At 37.1% G+C, this 26,650-nt stretch overlaps 1 protein-coding gene across 4 annotated transcripts in view; it reads right to left on the reverse strand.

The window, feature by feature from the left end:
• CPED1 (cadherin like and PC-esterase domain containing 1) overlaps positions 1 to 26,650 on the reverse strand; it is a 151,832-nt gene that overhangs the window by 28,950 nt on the left and 96,232 nt on the right. For all 4 annotated transcript variants that reach the window (XM_083830879.1, XM_083830878.1, XM_083830877.1 and 1 more), the window contains one exon: positions 718 to 835. In XM_083830879.1, the coding sequence (XP_083687005.1) occupies positions 718 to 835 (118 nt within the window). The remainder of the gene's footprint in view (positions 1 to 717; positions 836 to 26,650) is intronic.

The following is a 26,650-nucleotide window of genomic DNA, read 5'->3' on the forward strand; positions in this document are numbered from 1 at the left end:
GAGTTTGGTTTTATTTTTCATCCGTCTAATAAAGAATTGAACAAAATTACTAACTAACGCAGAAGCAACTTAAGCCACGCATAGGACTGCAAACAAAAGTAGTCCTGTGGATTACTCATATTTGTTAAGGTACACGTGCATAAATCTTCACACAGATGTGACCTAAAGATGAATACCTGCAATTCTACCTATCTTTCTTGATCATACTTGTTGATATATAATCATTACTTAAAAAAAAAGACAGTTCAACCACACTGTTTTGTCCATCTTGTTATTTCAGATATTTACATGTAAAAACAAACACTTTATTGTTTGCTTAATTTGAAATTGTAATTTTTTTTTGCTTCCAATAGAGAAGTAGAAATATAAAATTGAAATGAGTCAAATTGTATTCTTTTCAATTTTATTATTATTATTATTAATATTAATATTAATAATAATAATAATTTAGACAGTCCCTTTCATTATTTTAATGAACTTTACAGGCTAACTGACAATAAAACATGAAGTGATGGATCACTGATAATGAATTTGTTGAACTAAAAATTGTCAAACTAATTAATCTGATTTTATAAATCTGTAACTCTTACAAGTGATTAGTTATATCTATTGTTAGGTTAGTGCATGTGCATAGAGAAGAGGAAACATTTTTTTTCTAGTTTCGTTTTGGTGAAGTGTGTGAGCTAGTTTTCAGAAGAGAGAAGATTAAGTACAAACCTTTTGTGTCTCCAGCTTCACAGGTCTTAAGCATCGTCTGTGAAATTCTGGAGAGGTATTCATGAGACAGAGGCTGCAAGCCACAGGACTCCTCTGGATGGATTTGAGAACCACAGTCCTGAATTAAAATGAAAGGAGTGAAAATTACAGCACTGCACCTAGATACATGTGGATACATGACTTTGAAATCCTCTTCAATGACACATAAGGAAAAACATTATTTGGAGTTGGTTCTACAATTTATTCATACTTAGCTCTTCAATATTTTCTTAATATGAAATTTAAAATCATTTTTTTTCTGTTCAAGCAATGGTTTTGCAAAAAATTATCCCAATCTACAGTCAATGTACATAACGCTACATTTGCTAAGATAAAAAGAAAATTTGTTAAGGCAAACACTTATAACATTCAAGTAATGTTATTTTGTCGCTGTTTATCATGAAATCTCTACTTGTTTGCTCATAGCAATTTTGTATGCATATCTACAGTCCTAGGGAACATAGTTCTGTCATGAAATGCCTCAAATTAGCTTGAGAACGTACAGGTGCATAAAGAAAGAAAAATTCATATAAAGAGAAAGAAAAAAAATTCAAGGGGAAAACATTTGAGCTAACAGAGGCATTACAAAAACTAACTAGAGGTGAAGGAGGAAAGGATTTAGTATAACTATACACATAATCTAACGGTCTTCACGTGAGATGTATTCTGTAGTAAACTTCAGACACTATCATAAGGGTAAAAAATATAATGGACATTATTTTTTAAAATATACACCTTTTAATTAATTTTCTTCTTAGAAAAGAATTTGGCCATTTTCATGTTCTAGTTAGAATTCACTAAGACCCACAATTAACACCGAAATATTTTGTCTTTGTTTATGCTTGCATGCAAGAATATGGACTGGTTATTGAATCAACCCCTAATGCAATGGCATACACTGGAACCACACCTCATAAAAAGCTTAGTTTCTCACAGTTTGATCATTTCTGTTAAATTTTATAGACATTAGCAGAAATGTAAAGTAAAAAATAATTAATGTCAGGTGTCTAAAAATTAGCAGTAACAATCTGAAATATCAATCAATCAATCAATCTGAAAACATTTGTAAATCTGAAAATGGAGAGTATTATTGGATTTTAGAAAACTTGAATATTGTTCTATTTGGAAGGTATATGAAGGTTCCAGCAGCTCCCAAAAATTTCAGAGGAAATACTCAGGTTAACAGTGATTCTTGACCATATTTTTTAGCACTTGCAGGTTCTTACATTTTAAGTAGTATCTTGTATTAACATTGTGTCTTACAGCCATAATATTCAAGCATCCACTGACATGATATACATTACACCACAGCATTTGTGATATGAGGCAATTTATTTTTTGGTAACTCTAAACAGGTACAGTATGTATGGCTGTACAAATTGCTTGTTATAACTTTGCTTTATCGTTTCTGAAGAGAAATAGCATTGCTATTTTCAATGTCTACTTTAGGACAAAATGGATCACATCTTTAAAGTGCTTTTCTCCATCGCCTGTAAAATGAGTCTTAGAATGATTCAGAAGCACATGTCTACCTTAGTTCAGTTGAATTTCACTTCAAATTACTTTGTAAAAAGTAAATCCATACAGCATTGCCAGTTGCCAGTTGTTTCATCAGAAGATGGGAGCTTTCTGGGGTCAGTATTAGATTCAGGAAGAATGTTAACTATCTTCTATTTCATTGTTTTACCTTCACTTCTATATTGTTACAAACTCACCAGAACACAATGAATGTTTTCTATTTTTATTTTTATTTTTATTTTCATCAAAACTGAAAAGCTATAAAAAAAAAAAAAAAGAGAGAGAGACATAATAGTGGAAAAGATCATTTTATGACAAAGGAGAAAATATGAAAATTAAACCATGGAAATACTACTTACTGTGTTTTTGTTTTTAAATACTCTATGAAAAATACAGATGGTGCCCTTTCTGGATAAACTGAATATTAGTAATAGTAACATTCAATAATTCTTTTTTTTTTTTTTTTTTTTTTTAAGAATTGCATATGTTTAGCACTTCTAATTAGTTACAAACAAACTACACAGAATCACAGAATCACAGAATCACAGAATCACAGAATCGTCTAGGTTGGAAGAGACCTCCAAGATCACCTAGTCCAACCTCTGTCCTAACACTAACAAGTCCTACACTAAACCATATCACTAAGGGCTACATCTAAACGTCTTTTAAAGATCTCCAGGGATGGTGACTCAACCACCTCCCTGGGCAGCCCATTCCAGTGCCTAACAACCCTTTCAGTAAAGAAGTTCTTCCTAATATCCAACCTAAACCTCCCCTGGCGCAACTTTAGCCCATTCCCCCTCGTCCTGTCACCAGGCACGTGGGAGAACAGACCAACTCCCACCTCGCTACAGCCTCCTTTAAGGTAACTGTAGAGAGCGATAAGGTCGCCCCTGAGCCTCCTCTTCTCCATGCTAAACAACCCCAGCTCCCTCAGCCGCTCCTCGTAAGACTTGTTCTCCAGACTCCTCACCAGCTTCGTTGCCCTTCTCTGGACTCGCTCGAGCACCTCTATGTCCTTCCTGTAGCGAGGGGCCCAAAACTGAACACAGTACTCGAGGTGCGGCCTCACCAGAGCCGAGTACAGGGGGACAATCACCTCCTAAGACCTGCTGGCCACACTGCTTCTTATACAGGCCAGGATGCTGTTGGCCTTCTTGGCCACCTGAGCACACTGCTGGCTCATATTCAGCTGCCTATCAACCAGTACTCCTAGGTCCTTCTCCGCCAGGCAGCTTTCCAGCCACTCATCTCCCAGCCTGTAGCTCTGCTTGGGGTTGTTACGCCCCAGGTGCAGGACCCGGCACTTGGCCTTGTTGAACTTCATGCAGTTGGCCTTAGCCCATCGCTCCAGCCTATCCAGATCCTCCTGCAGAGCCTTCCTGCCCTCGAGCAGATCGACACACGCACCTAACTTGGTGTCGTCTGCAAACTTACTGAGGGTGCACTCGATGGAAACACAAATGGAAATACACTTTTACTGTACTGTGTTAATTTCAAGAAAGAGTATTCTTGAAACTGAAACAAAGAATAAAATGCAATTTCTCCAAAAATAAAAAATGATTTCATCAGTCTTTTCTTTATCGGAGTATGATGAGTTCTATATTTATTTTCCACAATGATATTAAAATTAATTAGGAAACTGTCATGAACTATCATTCACTATTTCCATTAAATGCTACATCTAGGATGCTATGCCTAAATTGAACCAATGAGCAAATAACAATTGTGTCCTCCTATTGTCAAGGCGAAATCTGACAGTAGGATTTGTGCCACTGATATTGGTGGAGATATGAATCTGTCCTGGAATTTAATAAATATGGGGCTGTCTTGATTATCTTATTGAAAAATAAAGTGAAATAATTATCTCATACTTAACCTGATTTCAATTCATTACATGGTTAAAAAAAAAAAAAGTTAAAAAAATCTTCCTGTTGACTTCGAAAGTCTTAGGTCGTCTTTGTGCATCTCTGTGCAAGGTCAGAGAAACAGCAGATATATGTGGGTTCTTTTGTACAGTTGTCCTGTTCTCTGCTCTATAATAATGCTCTATTACTGGGGAAAGCTGTTATGACAAAATGGATGGCACAGTATCTTCTAGCATTAAACTGTGATGTTGTCTTGGAGCCTCTAGGTCTGGACACATGGTGCAGCTATTTGACAGTATTACTTCAACTAACATTAACACCAGAAAGCTCTTACCTTGCAGTAAAACAATTTACACAGGACTTCACAAGAAAGCCTGAAATTCCTGAATGAGCTGCTATTGCTCTCAACATAGTGCAATAAAATAACTTAACAGGGATTTTCTTGTTCATAGGTCTGCACAGGGTATGTGTTTAAACAAACAAAAACTGATTCTAATTGAGTTCCTCAGACAATATCATGAACAGAAGATTCATATGGCTGGTTTGTTACTGAATAATTACAATCAGTTTGCAAGTCACATTAAGTCATTGATTCCATTTGGTTTGGTGTGTTTTCAAATTACAAAAGACGTGAGTCCTAAATTTGCAGAGTTTAAGCTTGCAGAGTTTTTTTGGTTTGTTTTCTTCAGGTGCTGCAGTGATGTGACATCCTTCTTGCCTTGCCCAAAGATTAAACTTCTTGTGATCTTACGTATGTTTACAATCAATCACTCATGGCAAAGATGAGAGCCAGACATGTAAACTTAAATGATAGCTCTTGCTCAGTGCCTATTCTCCCTGCAAACCTTCATTTTTGAAAAGCAGACATAAAAGGCCCCATGAAATGTCTGGACTAAAATCAACAGAAAAGTTCCCCTGTACTAAGTACTTCAGTGCACAGCTAGATCTGACTCTTCGTGAGACTGGTTTGGTATTTTATTAGTAGAGTTTCTTTTATCTTTTCAGAAGATTTGCTGGAAACTAACAAATAAAATAAGAACAAAGCTTTCCTATGTACATCTAGAGACCTTTCAGTCAATATCAGTTGAGAGGGAACATTTTTGAAGTCCATCTGCTCTATGAAGAAAGAATTGCTTCTCTTCAGAACACACTCTGATTGATGGGAATGGTGGGCTCAGCACTTTGAAAAACTGGTCTGTTCTGCTCAAGTAATCATGTCTGAGACTGCACCCACCCAAAGCACTGAACACCAAATCTACTAATAAAGAATCAGTATATCAGAATGTTTTAAACTAAACAATAAGAGAAATCTAACTGAGCTTGCAGGAATTCATTTTAGCATTGCATACAACCAACACACATCGAAAATCCCACATCCTTTTAACACCCTAAGCCCACACATGTCTGGGAACTAGTTTTTGGCAAAGAAAGGAAGAGACCTTCCCATCCTTCGTGCTCTGACCCTGCAGCCTTTGGCCAGCACTGCCCATCACTGACCCTGGCAGTCACTCAGCTGCTGTCCGGCATGAGAGCCAGCCCACGTCTCCTGAGGCACCACAGCTCTGCCTCACCATATAGATGCTGTCAGGGCTGCCCTATTTCCTTGGACTATGTTTACACTAGAGACATGACAGAACAAAGCTTACTGTGAAAGAGGTAATTTTGAACGCTTTTCTGTTGGCCTTTGTAGGCTTGCTGACTTCACTTTATTTGATATGGTTCTATTTAAATTGACCCAGGTTTCTCATGAAACCCTTTCATCTCTCTTCTTGGTCCATCTTTTTCTACTACTTTACACGTAACTAAAACTGGATGAAAAGTGATTAAAAATGATGCTATGAAAGGAATTCTAATGAAATTAGTCAAAGAGTGAGCTCATGAAGCAGTGAAATTGTATCTTATTGCTAGGGAATAAATTGTGAGCAGATGGATTAGTTCCACTCTATCAACTTTATTAATATGGCAGTAACAAATGAAGGAACAGTTGGCATATTGACTTCTATTCAATGGCCTCCCTCTGTCTGGCTGTATTATTCAGTGATAGATGAACCCCCAAAGAACCAGAGGTTCAGGCTGGTTCAGATCAACATTCAATATTAACTTCATTAAACTGAAGCTCCTGGGTGCACAAAACAGGTCTAGAAAGCTCTTACATAAGGTAATCTCCTAACAAATTTCAGTTCACTACTACTTTTGTCTGGGAAAAAATGATTATTGTTTTTCATCAAGCACTAAGGCATATATGAAGATATCGCCTACATCATAAGACACATAAATACATTAAATAGAGAGATGAGGATTAATGGGGTGAATTGATGGAGTAGCATGTCCATGTATTGCAGCTATATTTTGAAAGGAATTGCTGCCAGTGTTTTGTAAGGAATCTAATGTGCTTCATCTTCAACATGGAATAATATTTCCCCAGTGACACCAAAGGCACTGTCACGAAAAACACATTGAAAGCCTATGAGGTGCTCAATTCAACAGGGATCTGGAAGAGGTCATAAAAACATTTGAGAAAAATAGTTTGGGCACTCACAGGGTTGGAACATGCAGTGCACAGACATCAGTAGGCGACTGGGAACAACATAAAAGCTGAGATACTGGCCATATTGTCAAGGCATGGAGGAGACATCAGAGAATAGTCTGAAATGTGGACAAAGTGCAGCCATCAGCCCAAATCACTTTCAAGTTCTTACTTACATTGTTGCTATTATTATTTTGTCTTAAGAATACAAGCATACCATGGATTGCAGGATTTTTCTCTCAGTCACAAACTTTTGCTAAGGACTTTTTTTGGGGGGGAATAATATCATATGCTTTAATCATTGATGAAAGAATATCTTTAGTATCTGCTAAAAAGCTTCTGAAAATCCCAGTAGGTCCCTATCTACAAAGACAACTGCCTCAAAGCACACACAGATTATATGGACAAATACAAATAATCTTGACACTACAGCAGATGCAATGTGGCTTCCTCTGCACTAGGAAGGCTAATCTCAGAGAAAGCTAAGAAACTGTTTCGAGAACTGAGCACTACTAATCAAGAGAAAATATTGTAAGCTTCATACCAGTATTTTAATATCTCTCCATGTGTGTACAGAATATAAAAGAATCATTTCAATCTATGAAGGGTTTTGATTGAATTCCATTTTACATAATGTTTAATACTCTACACTTGATGTCAGTTAGGCTCTGCCTGCCTACTCTCAAAGAGTCAATAGTTCAAAGCTCTACATTTGTGAGCCTTAGAACAAAAATATTCACGAGTGATAAAAAGTATGACTCTTAATCTCATAGGGACTTGTGAATTATGATTCTAAACAGTTCAGGGATGCAGCAGAATTTGTTGAAATAGGATGCGTGAATGTGAAATTCAACTTTCTTAAGAATAAAATATTGTAAACAAGTTTTGGAAAATATTTTGCACTACACCTAATTACTTTTTTTCCCAATATTTAAAGCTAACATCTGCATGGTTTTTTTTTCAGATATGTTTTCTTACCGAGTGTGTTTCTCTAATGCAACTAATGATGTTTTTCTTAAGTAAAAACAGTTGTGATTACCAGCTTGTATGCTTTATAAACTGAAAACACAAAGCAATAAAAAAAATGGAATGAAAAGAATTTAGTGTTTTTTCCTCCCTCAAAATGAAAATAAAACAGAAGCAGCAGATAAAGCAAGGCATTTTGCTATTTTAGGTTTTGTGGGATTTTTAGTCTAAAACGTGAGACAGTAGTATCGACCTAGAGACTTTAGGATCTGTGTAAGTTTTGGATTCCCACTTAGTCCTCCTCTTGCCCTTCTTTTTTTCTTTCTTTTTTTTTTTTTTTTTTTAGTGTAAACTCTGAATGTGAACTGACTTGAATTTTGCAAAATCCCTTATTAGAAAATTGCAGATAATTTGAGAAAACCATGTGCTTTGACACTTCAAGAAGTGAACGTTATATGTATAACCAATGGAACTATTAGGTACTTATTGTTCTCTCACTATGTGTGCCAATGTGCTCCTGACTGTTTTCTATGATAAATAAAAATGTGCTATATTATTAGCTGGGACATCCCACAGTCTTGTGGATATTTTTAAGGAGCATTCTGCTATATCCTCCATGCTCAGGGTATATGGTATTCACCATTCACATTGCAAAGAAATATATATATCTTCCTATGTACAAGAATCTGTTGAGCTCTATCTCCATCCCCTTGATTTTAGACTGGGACCTTTGTACCACAGCCACGATGAATACAACATAAGAACTTATACAGAACAGTTATCACTACTTTCAGGATGTGTGACGAGAACTGAGAGAAAGACTGAGTTAAAAAACATTAATGTTCATTGCTGAATTCTGAAATTGAAATACTCTGACACCAACTGCAATACAGTGAAAAAAACGTGTTACTTAAGGATCCTGTTCAGTGAGTTATGTGTCTGTTAAAGCTACTGTTAAAGCTGCTTCTCGGAGTGAGCAAGACTTGCAGATTTGAACTCATTTTCAGAGGATCGCATACCACTTTGTCACTTTTAGCACAAAATCCCCTAGGTCTTGCAAGAGCATCTACTAACCTTATTTGGGGTTTGGGACACATTGTGGGGCATCCTGAAAACAGAGATTTAGGATGTCTGTGACCACTTCACAACTCTGCCCCTTGTTTTCTATATCAGCTTGGGCAGATGATTTGGATCTCCATCCAACAGTATCACATCTGGAATGTATCTTTTCAAAACTGGCACTCAGTTGACACCAGTCTCCTAGCTGCCTAAGTTTCTTCAACCAGGCATATGCAAAACCAGCCATAGTTCAGCAGAGCCATGATACTTAATCTCTTTAGCCCCAACAGGGCTCAAAATTTCCTTTGCCAAAGGTGCTTGATCTGATAGGTATTCTCAGGACTTGCCACCAAGTATTAACTGGTATTCCCCCTTTCATATAACAGGTATTACAGTCCCCTGTGACACAGGAAACACAATTTAGAGTCCCTCTTTTAACTGATTTGCAGCAGAGACTTCCATTCAAGCTCCCAGTGCCTTCTTCCAGTCAGTGGGCTATAGAGTCCTAAGAGCAGTTCTGTCTCTCTGGAGGAAGTCGTTTGCATTTGCTTTGTGCATATAATTAAATACTGACTCATAAAGAGCCTTGAACCTACTTCACCCGCAGACTAGATGTGTGTAAAGAATGCAGGGTGAAACTGAATGGCGGGAGTACCACCCGGCTCTGTGTTAACTCTAGCTGCAAAAGCACCAAATGAAGTGGGTACTTAACTCCCTGAGAGAGCAGGTTGCAATTCAAAGTGGAGGAAAGACTCTCCCGTGACCAAAACTGGACGTGTAACTCCCAGAGAAAGGTACACTTAAGATACATTTCTTTCTGTATTATTTTCTGCTGAGCAATACATCTGACTCCCTACCTACTGTGCTTGCTCTTGTAGATCTTATTTTTACAAACTTCGGTCTCAAATTTGAGAAAGGGTTGTAACCAGACATATTTTTTGGTGGGGGTAGGTTTTTTTCCCCAGTTGTAGCAGATGTTCTACTAAAAAACATTAAACATTAAACTCTGCAAGTTTTACCTCACTAATATTCTCTATAAAATGCATAATTGCTGGGACATTGTGTGTTTCACTAGATCCCAGGATGCTTAAATATCTCTCTCATCCTAGCAGATTCCCTTAGATTCTCCTAGAACACCCCCTGGACATGAAAGAAGGTGTACAATACCCCTTTTTTAAGCAAAGTAGCCATGATAAATAGCATGTTGGTGACTGTCAAACAAGATGAAAAAGTTCTGCAAGTCCAACAGGAGCACTGAGTTAGCTTTTTTTCCTCTCATTAAAAAAAAAAAAAAAAAAAGAAAGATATTAGCGAGCAATGGATGGCCTTTGGTTTTACAGCACGGCAGCATGGTTTCACCTTTGGAAAGCAGACAAAAACAAAGGAATGAAAATAGTAAATAAATGGAATAAATATATTTATTAAAAAGTCAAATAAGTTTCTTACATTATTTTTGTTAGGAGTTTTGCTGCAGGGAGAATTTAAAAGGTTAGTGCTTAAGAAATTAGTGCACATGTTGTAGAGAAATTGGTCTCCATGGCATACTGGGTTTTGAAATAAACATCAGAGCCATGCCTGCTCTAGGGAACATTGAGGAAGCCACTAATACAGGCTCAGAAACACCAAGTGGAAGACTTTTGAATCTGCTTTCCCAGACAGTGTCAAAACCCAAGTGAGTTCCTGCCTTTCATGTAAAGACAGAGACCACATATGTGTGGAGGCTTCACTCTAATGGAAAGCACGCTTCTATCTGGTAGACAACAGGAGGTATTTCCCTCTGCATATTTACAGCCGGCACTGACGCACACGTTTGAACAGACCAAGCACACAGCCAACTTTGCGCAGGCATGTGCTTTTCTGTTATCACAGGGAACACAGAGAGCCAGCTCCTGACAGCAGCTATGTTGAACACCCCGGTCATTCAAGTCCCAAGAGCAGAATGCCTTCTCTGCAAAAAGCAATCCCTCTTGTGAAAGGACCCGTGCTTGCTCTCCAGCAAGTGGCACAAATTTGTGTGGGGTTGGTTTTCCTGCTTAACACCCACTCAGTGGTGAAAAATATCACCCAGACATAGATTGCCAGAGGGATACCTGGGGGTGCCTGGGGATGTCCACCTGATGGAAGGCCCTCGTGGTGGCTACTGCTCCTCACCTGAAAGGTGCCAAGGAGCATGCGAAGGAGATGTGCACTAACTGCCATACCCCTGACCTGGGCAGGGCGATCCCTAACACCTTACGCTTCCCCAGCAGCTCAGCTGGAGGTAAGTCAGAGTAGCTGGCAGGTCTGCAAGCAGCAGCATGACCATTCTGTACTTGCATCCATTTTTAAAGTGACCTTTGATAGAGGGCCTACCTCTAACAAAGGGCTCATCTCTGAACCTTTTCAGGCCAAATATCAGACCCTTCTTTTACTAAGATATTAGACAGTTTGCTTAAGTGAGTCTAGAGACAGGATCAAAGATCATTATAGGGTATATTTTTAGTAAGAGCATTTGCACGAATTGTTCTAACTGTGACAAGTAAATATTTTATTGAAAAATCTATTACTGATGCATAGTTTAGGGTCCTGTTGCATAAAGAAAGAAGCACGAAGGCTAAAACTAAGAATATAGTGTAAATGACACTAGAGGAAAACTGTGCAGATGTGTAGAATACATGAGCCATGCATGGACAGGTCTCCATTCCACACTATCCATAACTCAAATTCAAGCTATTTATTTTCAGAAGTTGTTGTATAAGCCTACTGTAGCATCGAATGGAAGACTGTGACTTTTACTCTGGGTGTATGAAAGACAGTGAGAGAATGTGAAGATTTAAGAAGCATTTTTTTTCCTTTGTTCCCTGTGAGTTAAAAGCATCAGTAAAAATACAGTACTTAAAAGGAAATCTGACAGTCAACATCATTCAAGATTAAAGTTCCTTGGATGATATACACAACAAAGTCTGTATCAAAACCTAAAATATATTTACAGACAGTATCTGGTTATCATTTATATTTCCGTTTTGCCACACTGTGTCTTACCATGGAAAGAATGAAGTAATGAAGGGCTGATTTGCCTTTGAAAATCAATCCATATTGCATTGAAAAGAACCTTTGAGTTACAATATTTTCCTTGCTGTCTAATAGCTATGTCTCACACTAAATTTTACATATCCCCAGATACTCATTTAACATACACAGCTGGGAGACAGGAGTAAGACAGGCAAGTCTGTTTTCCTAGAACACCTACAAATCTGGACATGTAGTAATTTATTTTCTAAACTATAATGGGGTAAAAACTGATCCTAATGAATTTGCAATACACTTGCTGCTATAATCACAGAAGTGAATTTCATGGATTCTTATTAATCATGATCTTTTTCAAAAGGTTCTGATTAGAGGTTTGCCTTCTGGTGCACAGCAGACTGAAAATGCAGTCTCCTTACAGCTTGATGGCTTACTGAACAGCAGACTGCATGCAGGTAGCTTTCACACATGGACAGAAACAGATTGCATGCAGTTAGTGCCAAATGAGCAGATTGAAGTTAGATTTTGCCCTGCTCCCTGCAACAGCCTGCTCACAGTAATTTACTTCTGCATGTCCTTTTCATTCAGCCAAAGTAATCAAGCAGCCACTAGTTGAACAAGGACACCCTCACAAAAAACAAATAATTACTTCCAAAAACTGAATAATGTGCTTAGTGACAACGTTCATTCTACTGCACAAGGCATGATAAGTGATGCTTTGGTCGGTACTGAGATTACATCACCGCAGAGATGGTGGTGGAAGTATAAAAAACAACAACAAAAACAACAATAATAGAAAACACAACAACTTAACAGTTAAAATTTAAGGCTCCCTTAACTGTAGTATTAAGGCAGTTAATTCCAGTTTATTAATTATCTAAGTTCCCTTGATGTACACAAATAGTTTTATGCAGCAGTTCACCCTCTCTAATAGACAGACGTCTGGGAGATTACAGTGATTCACTTTAGGCCTGGGGAGCAATGAGGAGGCAGATAACACAGCCAGTGCAGCGCTATAAACGTAACTGAATCAAAGTGACTCAATTTGCTACTGCCCAAATGTCGTAAACATGTGAATTACTGTTCTTCTTGCAAAGACAGAGGCTACATTTGCATTCAGGCAATGTTCCAGGCCCATGCCATGACCCAGTCTATAAAAACCAAGATTCGGCACTTCACAGAAATAGTTCTGTATAGAGCTAAGGACTCCTCCACCTTTCATATGTATTTTGAGACAGCCTATGAGAAGTTTTGTGTTTTACTTTCTTGTGTCCACTAATAAAATGAATTCCTGTAAATTCAAGTTTCTGAGTATGTAGGACAGGTTTTTCTTCAGCAAAGTAGGCATAGATGCATTCATAACCGATAGTAAACCCTCCCACACAGTAACTTTTGTTTTTCTGACTGCTAGAATTATTTGATTACAGACAATCTCCCCTGAGCAGCCTGGAAGCATGGGTTGAATATTATCTTATTGTTTAAACATTTTTTTGCCTAGACAGATGAACAATCTAGCTGTTCATAGCAAGGTAGGTCTTGGCCTGCCCACATTCCAAGTTGTTAACCAGTTATTTTTCATGTTCCTACTCCTCCTCACTAAGATACTGGACATATTGCAATGGGAATTTAGCTCAGAGTGTTTGCCCAGTAGTAACTCAACAAAAAAAAAACACAAACCCTGAACCAAATATGCAGCATAGATTTCCTCCAGCACAAGTTCTTTTCCATGTGGCAAACAATTGCCAGATATTACTGTGGACATGGAGACCATAGCCTTCTGCAGACGTGGCTGTTGCAGAAAACTAAAATATTTGCAGTTCAAATTGGACTTAGAGGTAATGCACTACAGACAAAATGATATATCATACATTAGATACCATAACATACAGTATACTATAATCTATATTCTATACGTGATAATGATTTAACAAAAGGTAAATTAATTATTAATGCAAGGATGTTGTCATGTTGCCTTTACTTTTCTTAATTCCTTCCTTCCACATCCTTTTTACAGCCTTTTTAACATTTGACAACAGCTATAGTAGGGATTGTATAAACTTTAAAGTCTTTTTTTTGTTTTTTAATACAAATACACAGACATGGAGTAGTCTTGATGTGTCAGTTCTATCATACTAATCTTTACTTTTCAGCTGCTAATACCCTTTCTCTAATAAAAATAGCAGTTCTGTATGACTAAATCATGGGAGGATACTTCTAGAAAATTATTTATATTTTATAATTTCTGATTTCTTCTCAGTTATTTTCTTTTCATATTACCAACACGAGGAAGAGAGTGAGAAAGTTCAAGGGAAGGTCAGAAGGGGGAAAGGAATAGAGAAGGATATGGGTTAAAAGAACAGTAAATGATTTTCTTAGGTTATATGGCTGTCTAGATGTTCCATAATGTTATGACAGCTGAATAAAATTGCTTAAATAATTGCTTGCAATTGCTAAAAAATATTTGGAAATACTTTGAATTGCCTTTATTTTGGAATATTAAACCTGTCTTCTATTGTGTTGAAAGCATTACACAGGAGGAAACAACTCGATACTGGCTGCTTCTCTGAAGTATTGCATTGCTATCTTCATATCGAGTGAACTGAAAAAAAAAAAAAAAAAAGAAAAAAACCGTAGCAGATAAAATGTAGTTTAGCAAACCTAGATTAGCAAATAACCTGGAGTTTATATGCAAGCCTGAGCACAGTGGAAAACACAGCTATGAGGAGATCACTGTCATTTCCAAGAGCCTAATGAGTAGCACTGAGATGTAGGAGACGCAAGTTCGAATCTTTTATGTATTGCTTTGTGAGAGTTCAGTTAGTGGCTTCAGTAAAAATCTCCAGTGGGATAAACAGACACTAACTCTAAATTAGGAGTTCATCTGGCATGTAGATTCTGCTCCACTTCAGGCAAGTGTTTCATAGATTTAAAAACAAACAAACAAAAAGAAAACTTCTTACTATGAGATGTAAACAGAATTCCTAATTTAACCAACTGCACTACACTTGTTGCAGTGAAGTTTTATTTGAAAGACTGCAAGTTTGATAATTCCTCTATTTGATGCTGCTTGCACTTTACCTCCTATTTGGATAAATTGCAGCTTCAGGTAAACAAGGAGCTGTAATTCAGCACTTAGTTTATAGTTAATTCTGGTTATTAGTCACAGTTCTGGTATAAAAAGACAAGATATTTTTAGCCATACAAAACTCAGAATATGTATTCATTTATATCAACTTCTGTCTGCTTCACTTGGGGAATGGACACAGCAACTCCATTTGCAGAACAGACTTTACAAATACTTCATAACAATTTTCTGAGTTGTGTAGTATGACACCAAATTTGCTTTAGTAAAGACTGTCAAAAGCAAGAACCAATACAGAAACACAAATCAAGAAATATATATTGCAACATCTGCAGTTACAGCAAGGGGCTTAGCAATCAGTCACTACTACCAAAGAATCCTAAACAATAAGAGTATCAAACTAAAATCACAGAATCATAAAGGTTGGAAGAGACCTCCAAGATCATCTGGTCCAACCATCCCCCTACCACCAATACCACCCACTAAACCATGTCCCTAAGTGTCAGGTCCAACCTTGCCTTGAACACCCCCAGGGACGGTGACTCCACCACCTCCCTGGGCAACCAGCTCCAATGCCTGACTGCTCTTTCTGAGAAGAAATGTCTCCTAATTTCCAACTTAAACCTCCCCTGGCACAACTTGAGGCCATTCCCTCTAGTCCTATCACTAATTACCCGCGAATAGAAGCTGACCCCCAGCTCCCCACACCTTCCTTTCAGGTAATTGTAGAGAGCAATAAGGTCTCCCCTGAGACTCCTCTTCTCCAGACTCTCTCTCCATCTTAAAACGTAGCCCAGAGTGTTAATCAACAGCCTAAGCAAGGAAAGCTACCTGTGGCATCTGTGCAGATAAAAGAGGGGTAAGCCCCTTGACTGACTTTTTACTCCATGAAGTGCTTGCTCCAGTCATTTCTTTTTTATAAGGAGTAACTAAATAATAATATTGTTATGGTTTAATACATCTGATGCCCTTAGCAGGACAGAGAGCTGATATGTGACAAAAATTCCCAGTTCTGCAGCAGTAGATGGAGAAAGTGGGTAGGGTAACATCTTATTCTCACTAAGCATATACATGCTCTTAAGAAGGGATTTAAATATTCCTATTTGCATCTTCCTGTTTTAGGTTCACAGGTTAGAGTCTAAACACCCATACTGGAACTTTGCTGAGTCAAGAACAGATGCATAGGAACAACTACTTGCATTGCTGCACTTGCTGGTATGAGAGACACTTCTGTCTGTAGTATCTTCCTTGTAAAAGCCCCCTTTCACAGAACATAGCCAGGAAAAACATCGTTCTTTTATGAAGCCACAAGATAGTTTGAAAAAATATGGAAAGGTATTGCGTAAGCTCAGTTAATGTCTTTTTTCTCATCATCACTTAAACTATACCTCTGTTTTTAAAAGTGAACTTTATCCCTGATACTAGAGAAGTGAAAGAAATGTGTTGTTATCCACTTTTAAGAGAGCTTTTTTCTGTATTGTATGGAAGGCATGGGTTAGGCTCTCCAGCTTGCTCCCTGGAGGACTGCCTTTCTCCAGTCACTTCATGGGAGACTTCGGGGGACTACTGTTCTAGCTTAGGCATTTGAGAGACATGGTCAGCTTTGGCCAGGGATGAGCACAGCTCTCCATTTTGTTCAGGGAATCTTCAAACATGAAAAGTCAATGCTCCTATCAAGAAGAATGGAAACAATCCAGGTCCTTACCACTATAAATTGTTTCCAAGCTACTTAAAATCCAGTACTTAGCAAGTGAGAGGGTCAAAACCACATCCAAAACTAAATGTATGATATGCTCTTTCCAGTCTTGAAAGACACCTGCACTTAATATTTAGATACAAAGACACCATCCATCTCATTCTTCTTTCCAAGAAGAAGACTTTTCCAGATGGCCTTTACTTCCAGTCAGGTATGGTATTTATAGGTTAAGAAACACTTTTGTAAGAGCTCAGACTAGCAAGCTAAAATCTGAGAGCTCCAAAGAATGAAAAGAAAAAGTGTATTTTTGAACCTCTATATTGTACGTTAATTTGATGTGCTGTTCGTATAATTCTATTACAAAATAATAAAAGTAAATCATAGTATTTACAGATCAGTTCTTATATTTCAATTGTTTTCAAGCAAGTTCTAATGTGTTTCACATCTAAAAACAGAAAATTGAGAAAAGAATGTGACTGGAGTGAAGCTTTAAACCTTCATAAGATGAGGGGTGAACACTACATTTTTTTTCATGGGCACTAAATATAGAACCTTCAGTCGTATCACTAGTGGGTTTATTTCTCTATTGTTTATTTAAATTACAATTTGCATTCCTAGCAGATGATAAAACCCTGGATGAATGACAAAGCCTCAAGGCATATATATATATATATATATATAAAGAAAAAAAAAAGATTTATGATAAAACAATTATGGGAAAAGTGGTTTCAGTGTTTAATTTTCTTCATCACCAGCCTTCTTTTCTTTCTCTTCTTCCACTCCCCTTTCCAAAACAAACCTCTACACAAAAATCACATTACCTCCATAATGACTTGACCCTGTATTGGTATGAGTTTTAGGAATTTTCTGTGTGTAAAGAATCAGATCCAACATAGATTGAACCATTTAAGAACATATGCTTTCATTTTGCTAAAGTATATGTATACAGAACATCCACCATCTTATAAATCTTTAACTTCTCAATAACATATCCATCTTCAGAAGCCCAGTGATCATAAAGTGGTACCACAGTTCTGACATCAGCTATGAACTGCAAGTATCTTCCAGCACACATACTCTACTGAACGCAACCATGCAACCAACGTCCTGCTGACAGAATTTGCACTACATTCTCTACCAGCTGTCAACACGAGACTCTTGTAACTTTGCACACATGAGTTCTCTCACAGATTTTATCAGGATTGCTCAGGTTGAAAGTTACACAGGATAGTATTCATCTGATTAAACATTAACAGCTGAAGCACAGACACTACATCTTTATAATCAAACCTTTCAGACGTCTAAAATAGATATTCAAAACAGATCAGTTGAACTGTGCCTGAAAACTGCTGATTCTTCCCAATTAATTATAAAGACATTGAAGAGAACAAGCTCAGCTATAGAACTCTACATCGCTGAAAACAGAGTCAGGTAAAATGGATCCCAACCACAGTGTCCAAACTAAGAAAACTGTTTGGGCCACAGAAGGCTTTCCCTTCCATCCCATTGCCATATTTTCATTTTTGCAGAGAGTGGGAACTGTGCAAAATATTTGGTACAGAGGATTAACATAAGCCAGCATTTACCAGAGCACCATTTAGAAATGCACCATGTAGCTCTTCAGGTACTATGAACTACTACATCATCAAACAAATTTCTTTAAAGCTTTTGATGAAGCATAGAGGGAATCGATACTACTGTCCTCATTTTTTCTACTGTCAGAATGGTAGGCAGCAGAAGATACGGTTAATATATACATATATATATATATCTTTTTTCTACAGCAAACTACAGAATACAGAACTTAATGAGGAACAATATATAGCAATTTCTTTCAAAGCATATAGCAGAAGCAGTCAAGGAACATATGAGCTTCAAATGAGCTTTGGAAACAGTTAATAGTAGGCAATATGTCACAATAATGAAAAACAGAGCTTTAAGGCTAAACTGGAAATTGTACCATTTTCTATATTTTTCTTTCATATGGAACAACAAAATGCATTCTTAAAAGATGATACTCTTTCACATTTCTTTTCTGGTGGATTTATATATTTTTCTGGGCTCCCATCTGAATCTGATGATTGTTCATTTAATTTATTATAAAACAGTAAAGAAATAACCAAATTCCTATTGAGTGTGGTATATCTTTAGTCCATGATTCACTTTTCGAAATTGCTCTTTGCTGAAAGCAGCCACAAAAAAAAAAAATTATCAGATTAGAATAGAACAACTTCCATGCTCTGTTTTCTTTTTCTGAAATGGGGCTCTTCCTAGGAGAGGCTTCTGTCTTTATTAATGAACCTTTCACACAGAGCCTGGTCTATAATGTTTCATCTTAAGTTGGCTTGTCAGGTATTCAAAGTCTGTCAAACCTAGAGAATGGTGAGTAAAGCATTTTTTCCCAATGTAAGCCCAGGCAGAAAGAATTATTAAAGACGGGGTGGGTGCTGTATAGGCTCTGTTTCTCTGGGTTTGTGCCTTTGAAGAGGTCTCTGAACATGTCTTCTGGCTAAGGACATCACAATTTTGCCTATCGTACCAAACACCAAAATTGCATAATAAAACCTACTGCTATTTTGGCCTTCCATTGCCTTCTCCAGCAGGATTTTCCTGCACAGAAAGTCAGAAATGACATTTTTACATTTCTAAAGCTGTTTCTGAAGACTTATCCAGTCCGAAAAGCCAGTGCTTCTGAGCCTGCTATGTAAATATTAACATGATGACTGAACAAGACCTACCAGGAGTTCAGTTAGACACCAAGTTGAACGTGAGTTTGCAATGTGCCCTTGCTACTTAGAAGGTTAATGGCATTCTTAGCTGTATTAGCTATATTGCCCAGAGAGGTCGAGGAGTCTTCTTCCTTGGAGATCTTCAAAAGCCATCTGGACATCGCCCTGGGCAACCTGCTCTAGGTATTTCTGGTTGAGCAGGGAAGTTGGGTCAGATGGCCTTCAGAGGTCCCTTCCAACCTCAACCATTCTGAGATTCTGTGACCCCCAAGAAAAACACCTAAGGAAATCTAAATAATTTAAGTAACTCTCTTTAAAGAACTGATATTTCAATTTGTTAAGAAGCTTGAAATATGAAATGCAGTCATTTTTAATTATTAAAATCAACACTTTTTGCTGGCCTGGCTAAACATAACCTTAATTATTGAGAAGATTTGTTTCTTTATTTATGCCTTCTATCTTCCTTCATTGAATTAAATCATCAGTAAGGCAAAGCAGAGTTTGTGCACATAAAGTCTAACACAAACAGTGTTACAAGAAGAAAAAAAAGCAGCCTAACATACTATTATTACTTAATGATGCACATGTATGTATGTAATCATAGTCCTATTTTTATTTCAAGCACAAACAGATAGATTCTTCTTCTAATAAATTAGCAAACACCTTGACAAGTTATATTCATCTCTTCTGGTACTTCTGTGTGACTACATATTTCCTAGATCAGGAATGTAGCACCATTAAAGTTGGAAAAAGTCATTATTTCAGTACTTGCATGTGGTCACAAGCCCTCTTTTTGCAGCTGCTTTTTTTACTGTTTCATTCTTGTCCTACTTCTGTTCTGTTGTTTCAGAAGAACAGAAGTTTTACACATTCTGGCTTTGTTCAGTACACTAGAACTTAATATAAGGTTAACATATGTGACACAGCTGATGTTAATAAACATAAATGTCCCCTAAAGTAGATTTCCATATTTGTTTTAGAACAGATGTTTTACCTCATTTTGTGTCCTTGGACACCGGCCATTCTATAGGTCTCTGAGATATAATAGCAGCTGTCTGGCTAAAGCAGTTTGTTCAGCAAATGTATCTTCCTTTCAGGTGGAATTACCACCAATATCACTCAGAGCAAATATCTGAACAGGAAAAATGTAAATAATTTTCTTCCATTGTGCACAGCTGATCATAAATGAAAAAAAAAGTGTTAAATAATTCCTATCCTGTAAAAAAGTACTTACACTAGAACTTAACCACTTGGGACAATATATAGCTTCTCATACATGTAAGCAGCAATTATCTTCAGGTAGAAAAGGTCATTTCAAACAAAATGATGTTATGAACCTGATATAGAAAAGGATTTCTGGAAAATCACTGCCTATTGATTAAACTGAATTTCTGGAGAAGAATTAGGGCAGCAATATATATTTTGAGACCCCTTTGCTAGCATGTACAATATGCTGCCTGAAAATTTGTTTTCTACTACATCAGAATTCATTAAATTAAACTAGATAAACATAATTGCTTTCCTTGAGGAATGGATTGAAGTAATTGCTTTTTTTATTTTTATACTTTTATGTAAACCATAACAGCACAGTTCTGTTCACTTCCGACAACCCCTTAATTCTTCTGCAATTATAAATTAAGCCTTTATGCTTGAGCCCAGTTTCACTTTGCCTTAATATCTATATCATGAATTTCTCTTCAGTTCAGTAATATCCTTTTCAGATTCTTCCTTCATTTCCCTAATGTATATGGTTACCCAGCTCTGTAATAGAATGTTTACTGGATTAAAAAGGTGAAAACCTCATTGCTCTAATGATGGCATATATCCCAAACTATATTAGCTACAAATAATTGCTTCCTAAATTGTTCATTGAGCAAAGATCATCCTGGTTTAAAACCTTCTTGACATATATCTTTACAAAGCAAAGCATTTGTGAGCAAGATGTCTAGCAATCAGATGTTTCAAAATTATACCTCTCTTGTTTCACTGCTTTAGAACTGAATGGAAAGAAAAGTTATCAAGACTTAGGAAACTTAGATACAGCAAATCATTAGCAGCTGAAAACAATTCCATTTCCAGTTTAGGCCAAACTAAATGCAGTATGGTACAGCTTTTTACAAAACAAGTGGGAGCTGTGAGAACCACAGACATGCAAAGCAAGAAAGAACCCACAAGCAAAGAAATCCATGAGGTCATCCAGTTCACCTCCTGTGCTGAGGCAAGATCACGTTTGCCAGCAGTTTCACTAATCATACTTAAAGTCTTCCAATGAAGGGCATTCCACAACATATCTAAAAAGTCTGGGAGAAGCTACACAATCTATTACTCACAAAATAACAGTGATGGGCAAAAGGAACGAGCAACAATGTTCTTTGCCAGATATCTGTTTTCCATTTATTATTTCTTGATAGGACATTCCTTTGTTTTATAGATGGATATCTAACTGTTACTAGAGAAGAATTAATTCACAGGGCAAAAGCAATTCTCTACAGATATGCAGCTATAAAGTTAATTATAAGTAGTGCAACAAGGAAGAAATACTAGCAGGAGTGAGTTTTCCTTCAAGGAAAAGAAAGGTTTCTAAAAGTGAATCCAGAATTTTCAGTCAGAAAGAATATTTATCCAGAATATCTCATAAAAGGAAACTCAGTTTCAATTAAACATATATTTAAAAAAAAATCAAATGAAATACTAATTATTAATCCCATTTACTTTCACATGTATGACTCAAACTTCTCTGAATGGAGTTTTGGTTAGATGTGAAATGAAGGAGTGTATGGTATCTCTTGTACCTCAATCAACTCTCTACTTCAAAATGTCAGAGTAATGGTAGAGAAGCATGATGTGTTCTTTAATCTGAGTATAATGGAAATACTCAGAAAATAAATGGCTGTTTATAAAACCATGTATCCATGTATCTGAGATATTATCAACAGCTTTTGCACTCAATCAAGTTTCACGGACTTTAGACCCACAGATTCACAGAACAATTTGGGTTGGAACAGGCATTCAGAGGCTCAAAGCTGATAGAGATACGATAACTCACTCTCCTAGGTAATTTAAATGCCAGGTACTGCAGTCTAGGAAACCTGGTTAACTATTTTGAAATAGTCTAGGAGGCTTTATACAAGCAGTGACTGTACCTCTCCTGAGGAGACAGTGCCAAACAGCTCACTGGCAGCAACTGAAAATGATATAGCAAAGAGCTGGTGCATCCCATCATTTGGCTAACATACTGCTAATCAAAGGTGTCCCTGTGGAGGGTATGAGCCTCCTCTGGAATGAGCAACCTAGAATACCTTCTCAGTAATCCAGTTTTGTCTGAAGTTCCTCCTTGGAGCCTCCATCTGCAATCAATGTCCTTCACTGATAGTTTGGACTGACTGTCGAAAAGATAATTACAAATTCTAACACCTACTTGATACTGCAAATATTTTGTCCTGGATCAAATCCTAAATGAACAGATTTTTTCTTGATAGGGAAGCTAGATTCTCTTGATATTTAAGGTAACAGGGAACCACCTTTTTGTATATCGACATATCATCCAGATATATAAGAGATCAAATTACAGATGTTGGTGCTTTAGGATATCTATACAAATTTGGAACAGTGGAGAACTTAATTCCATAAGTAAAACAAAAAGGTTCTCTGACAATTTACTAGTCGCTAAAATATTTTGATCCAGGATGATGACCAGAATATGATTCAGAAGGAACCATTAAGGACATCATTAAGAGTTACGAGAATTATTTAAAGTTGTATCATGCTACTAATGAAGGGCAGCAACCATTTATGAGAAGAACACAGCTGAACCTCCAGTATTCATCATACATTCAGGCCACCTAAACTTTAGGCCCCTAGTGAAGCATTAGTCGATCCACAGGCCAAGAAGAGAATTCTTTTTTATCAGAGAAAACAGCTCTATCAGGAAAGTTGTATTTTGACACAGAGAGAAAGAATCTGCAACAGAGATTGGGAAACAACCAGAGAAGGCAATTTAGAATAAGGAATAGGAAACCACAGGGTCATGCAAAAGATAAAGAAGCTGGGATGTGTTATTCTTTTTATTTTCAGGTAAGACTAGAGAAAGTAAAAGAAAGTTTGGTGCTGAAGATTCTTTTTATGAAAACAACAACAACAAAAACAGCAACCACACAACAGTGATCAACTTCAAATCTGCTGCATCAGATTCACAAAAAAGTCTCTTTGGACATCTGACAGCCAAGGTAGCTATAGAGCAACTGAAAGCATGAGTAAACAATGATTAGTATTTCTGAACTTAACTATCACATTCATCAATTAATTTACATCCCATCAAACTCCTGTTTTGATTTAGCCCATGTTTGTTTTACTAGATTATTTATTTATATACAATAATTCAAATGTGAAATTTGATGGACAATTTCTGAAAATCCAAGGACCAAAGATAGCTATCAGATAAAAATAAATGATCCTGTCTCAGGATCAATATTCAAAACAGGAAATACCACCTAAGTTAATTTATACTTCTAGAGATAGCCAGAGGTGTATAAAAAAGATTATTAAACTTGCTTTGTTCTATTTTGCTGGTGTGTTATTTTCAAATAGTGATTCTGAAGTTCCCAGGCAAACTACACTGGTAAGGGGAGTATCTCAGTCTTTCAGACACTGAATGAATGGTTCTGTCCTTCATGATTTTTTATGATTTAAGCTCAGGTGTGTTATGATGCCCTTGATCCTGTTTTGGAATCTGGCTTGAATGACTGAACTGCTTATGTAATGTGTAAAAAGTTTGTCATACCCAAGTCTAAGACTTACATTTTACCTGGTCTTAAATATATCACCTTTACCCAAGCTAGCAAGAAACAAAAGTTAGGGACAGAATTATATCAGTTCCCAGAGGTTTGCATTTAAAAGACTGCTGTTCAGAAAATGGGATATTATATGTTGTAAAATCATCACATAATCACAGCAATAACAATGAGTTATGGTTTTGGCTCCAATCCACCAGAGTTTCCAGATGCTTTGCAAAATGCACAAGCCTACAGTCTGTACTCAGTTACAATAGCTTCAGTTACTTCAGTGGGGTTACTGCAGACTGGCACAGCAACAGCTGAATGTAAATTTAGTCTTCATTTGCAACAATAAAATATAAAAAATAATATTAAACAACTTAAGAAAAAATAGTAATTTTATTACTAAATAAAATAAACTGCTTCATAAAGTCAACATAAAACATGCATCTATCTGAAAAGAAGCACATGAAGACAACAAACTCTGCCATTCCCCTCCTGTGTTGCCATTCTCCTATCACTTTCCCTTCTTTGACATGCAAATATTTCATGCAGTTTAACCTCAATGTCTCTGCTGGAAGTTTCAAGGCCTCTTCTCTTACAGTTTGAATTTGCCTTTGTGTCATATGGAATACATGCTGGTCATCACACTTATTTCCAAAAGACTTACGGATGTTTATTATTGGTTTTGAAAATGCATCCTAGACATGTGCCCAATTTTTCCTTGAAATATGTGGCCAAAACTGAGTGCCAAATTGAAGTCAGTCCATACATAAATATATTTTTCAAGTGGACTCAAGAGACTTAGGGTTCTGTGAGTCAAATACCCTTCCATCCCTCAGCACAAACACTTTCCCAACTCACTCAAAACCCAAATAAAACAAAATAAAATAAAACACCAAACAAGCAGGCCATTATATCTTGCCTACTGAAAGTTAAGAACTGCTAAGAGTGACACATAATGCAAATTTCTCCCACTATGATCTACAATGCTTTGTTTGCTCTTTAGCTGCTGTCTTCACTATGGATGTCTTGCATGTTTTGCTCTTAAGGGCTTTTTGGAGGGTAGCATTGCCTTATAACACTACTGGGATCTGTCTGTGTATTGTGAGAGTGGGCAATACTGGGACTTGTCTGTTTCTAAAAGTTTACAGTGCATTTTTTCTACCTTCATCAGGAGAGAGCAGGCCTGGGACTGAATGCCTAGTGCTAGCAACCTGCCAAACAAACTGTGGAGATCTCTCAAGGCTCATGTGTAAGGAAGCAGAACAGTTCCCCACATCCAGATTTGTTCTGCACTGTCCAATGAACTGGACAACTAATGTATCTGTCCAGTCGAAGATTCACAGCCCATGTTCTTATATCCCAGCACTCCAAGACCTTGCTATGCAGTTCGCCAACAGCCCCTCAAGTGCTCAGTGGTTTGATGCAATAGTTAAGAGTTCAGTACCCTTGCTTGCAAATGGGGAAAAAGGGCACCAGCACAAATGTTCACTCTGTTTTGTGTTTTACTACCTGACCTAGATGACCTTACAATCCCTGGTACATTTTTTTCCAGTTCTGCTTGGGACATAGCAGTTTATTTGCAAGGTTGGAAGTTTTCCAGACACCTACCGTCCTTTACATCTGGAGAAATGGAAGGCTCATGAGAGTGAAATCTACATGTGAGTATCAGCTCATTCAGAGCAAATTGCAGTCCCATTCCCTCAACCAATCTACATTCTCATAACAACATACAGAAGAATTCTTACAGGAAATGAGAAAAGTGAGAAAGACAAAGGGAAGAGGGAGGAAGAAAGATAAGAAAATTTAAGTCCCAAACAATTTGAGTCAAGAAAAGCAAAGTACCCTAATCTTGTACTGTTGTTAATTTTATTTTGTTGGTTTTGCTCTGAACATGAGCTTTAGTTTCTCCAACCCTCTGTAACAGTCTAAATGTTACAGTGGAACAAGGAATGCACAAATCAATATGGAGCAGCAGTGGCGGAGGTTATCATTGTTATACAGACAAGAAGCTTTGAATACCAGAAATAAAATACTGAAATACCACTGCAAGTGCACCTGCCAGGGGCTGAGATCTACTGCTGTAGATATTTTTCTCACATGGCTGTTCTGTTCAGTGAATTTGCTGTTTGTAGAGACAACTGTAGTGCTTTCCTTTGGTCATTGTAACCCTTGTGGAATATTTTGATCTCAAGGTTGTTGAAACAAATAAATTCTTCAGTCATATGTTCCTGCCATTTGTTTTGTATGCATACTGCACAGACCTATTTGTACGTCCATAGGCAAGGACCACACATGCACTCTTACATATATTAACACAGTCCAAGAGCTGATCTGAGTTTAACTGTTTACCAAAATAGCACAATTTGAGAAGACAGAAAGCTGTATTTCTACAGAACAGATAGATTGCAAGGGGAGAGGTGATAATGTCACTAGTGCCACAAGCCAGAGCAAGATACAAGTAATTTTTGGTTATGGAACACTATGAAATTAGCTAAGAATGGAACACAAGGAAACTCACAGTGTAACATAAAACCCAGTGTAACATAAAACCCAGTATCTCTATCTGTACCTTGGTATTCATTAGATGTATCCATTCTACCATATGGAGACTATTTAGTAGATTTTTTCTGAGGATGGATGTCAAAAAAAAAGGTTATTTACAAGT

This window comes from Anser anser (assembly GCF_964211835.1).
Source record: "Anser anser genome assembly, chromosome: 1".
Classification (NCBI taxonomy): domain Eukaryota; kingdom Metazoa; phylum Chordata; class Aves; order Anseriformes; family Anatidae; genus Anser; species Anser anser.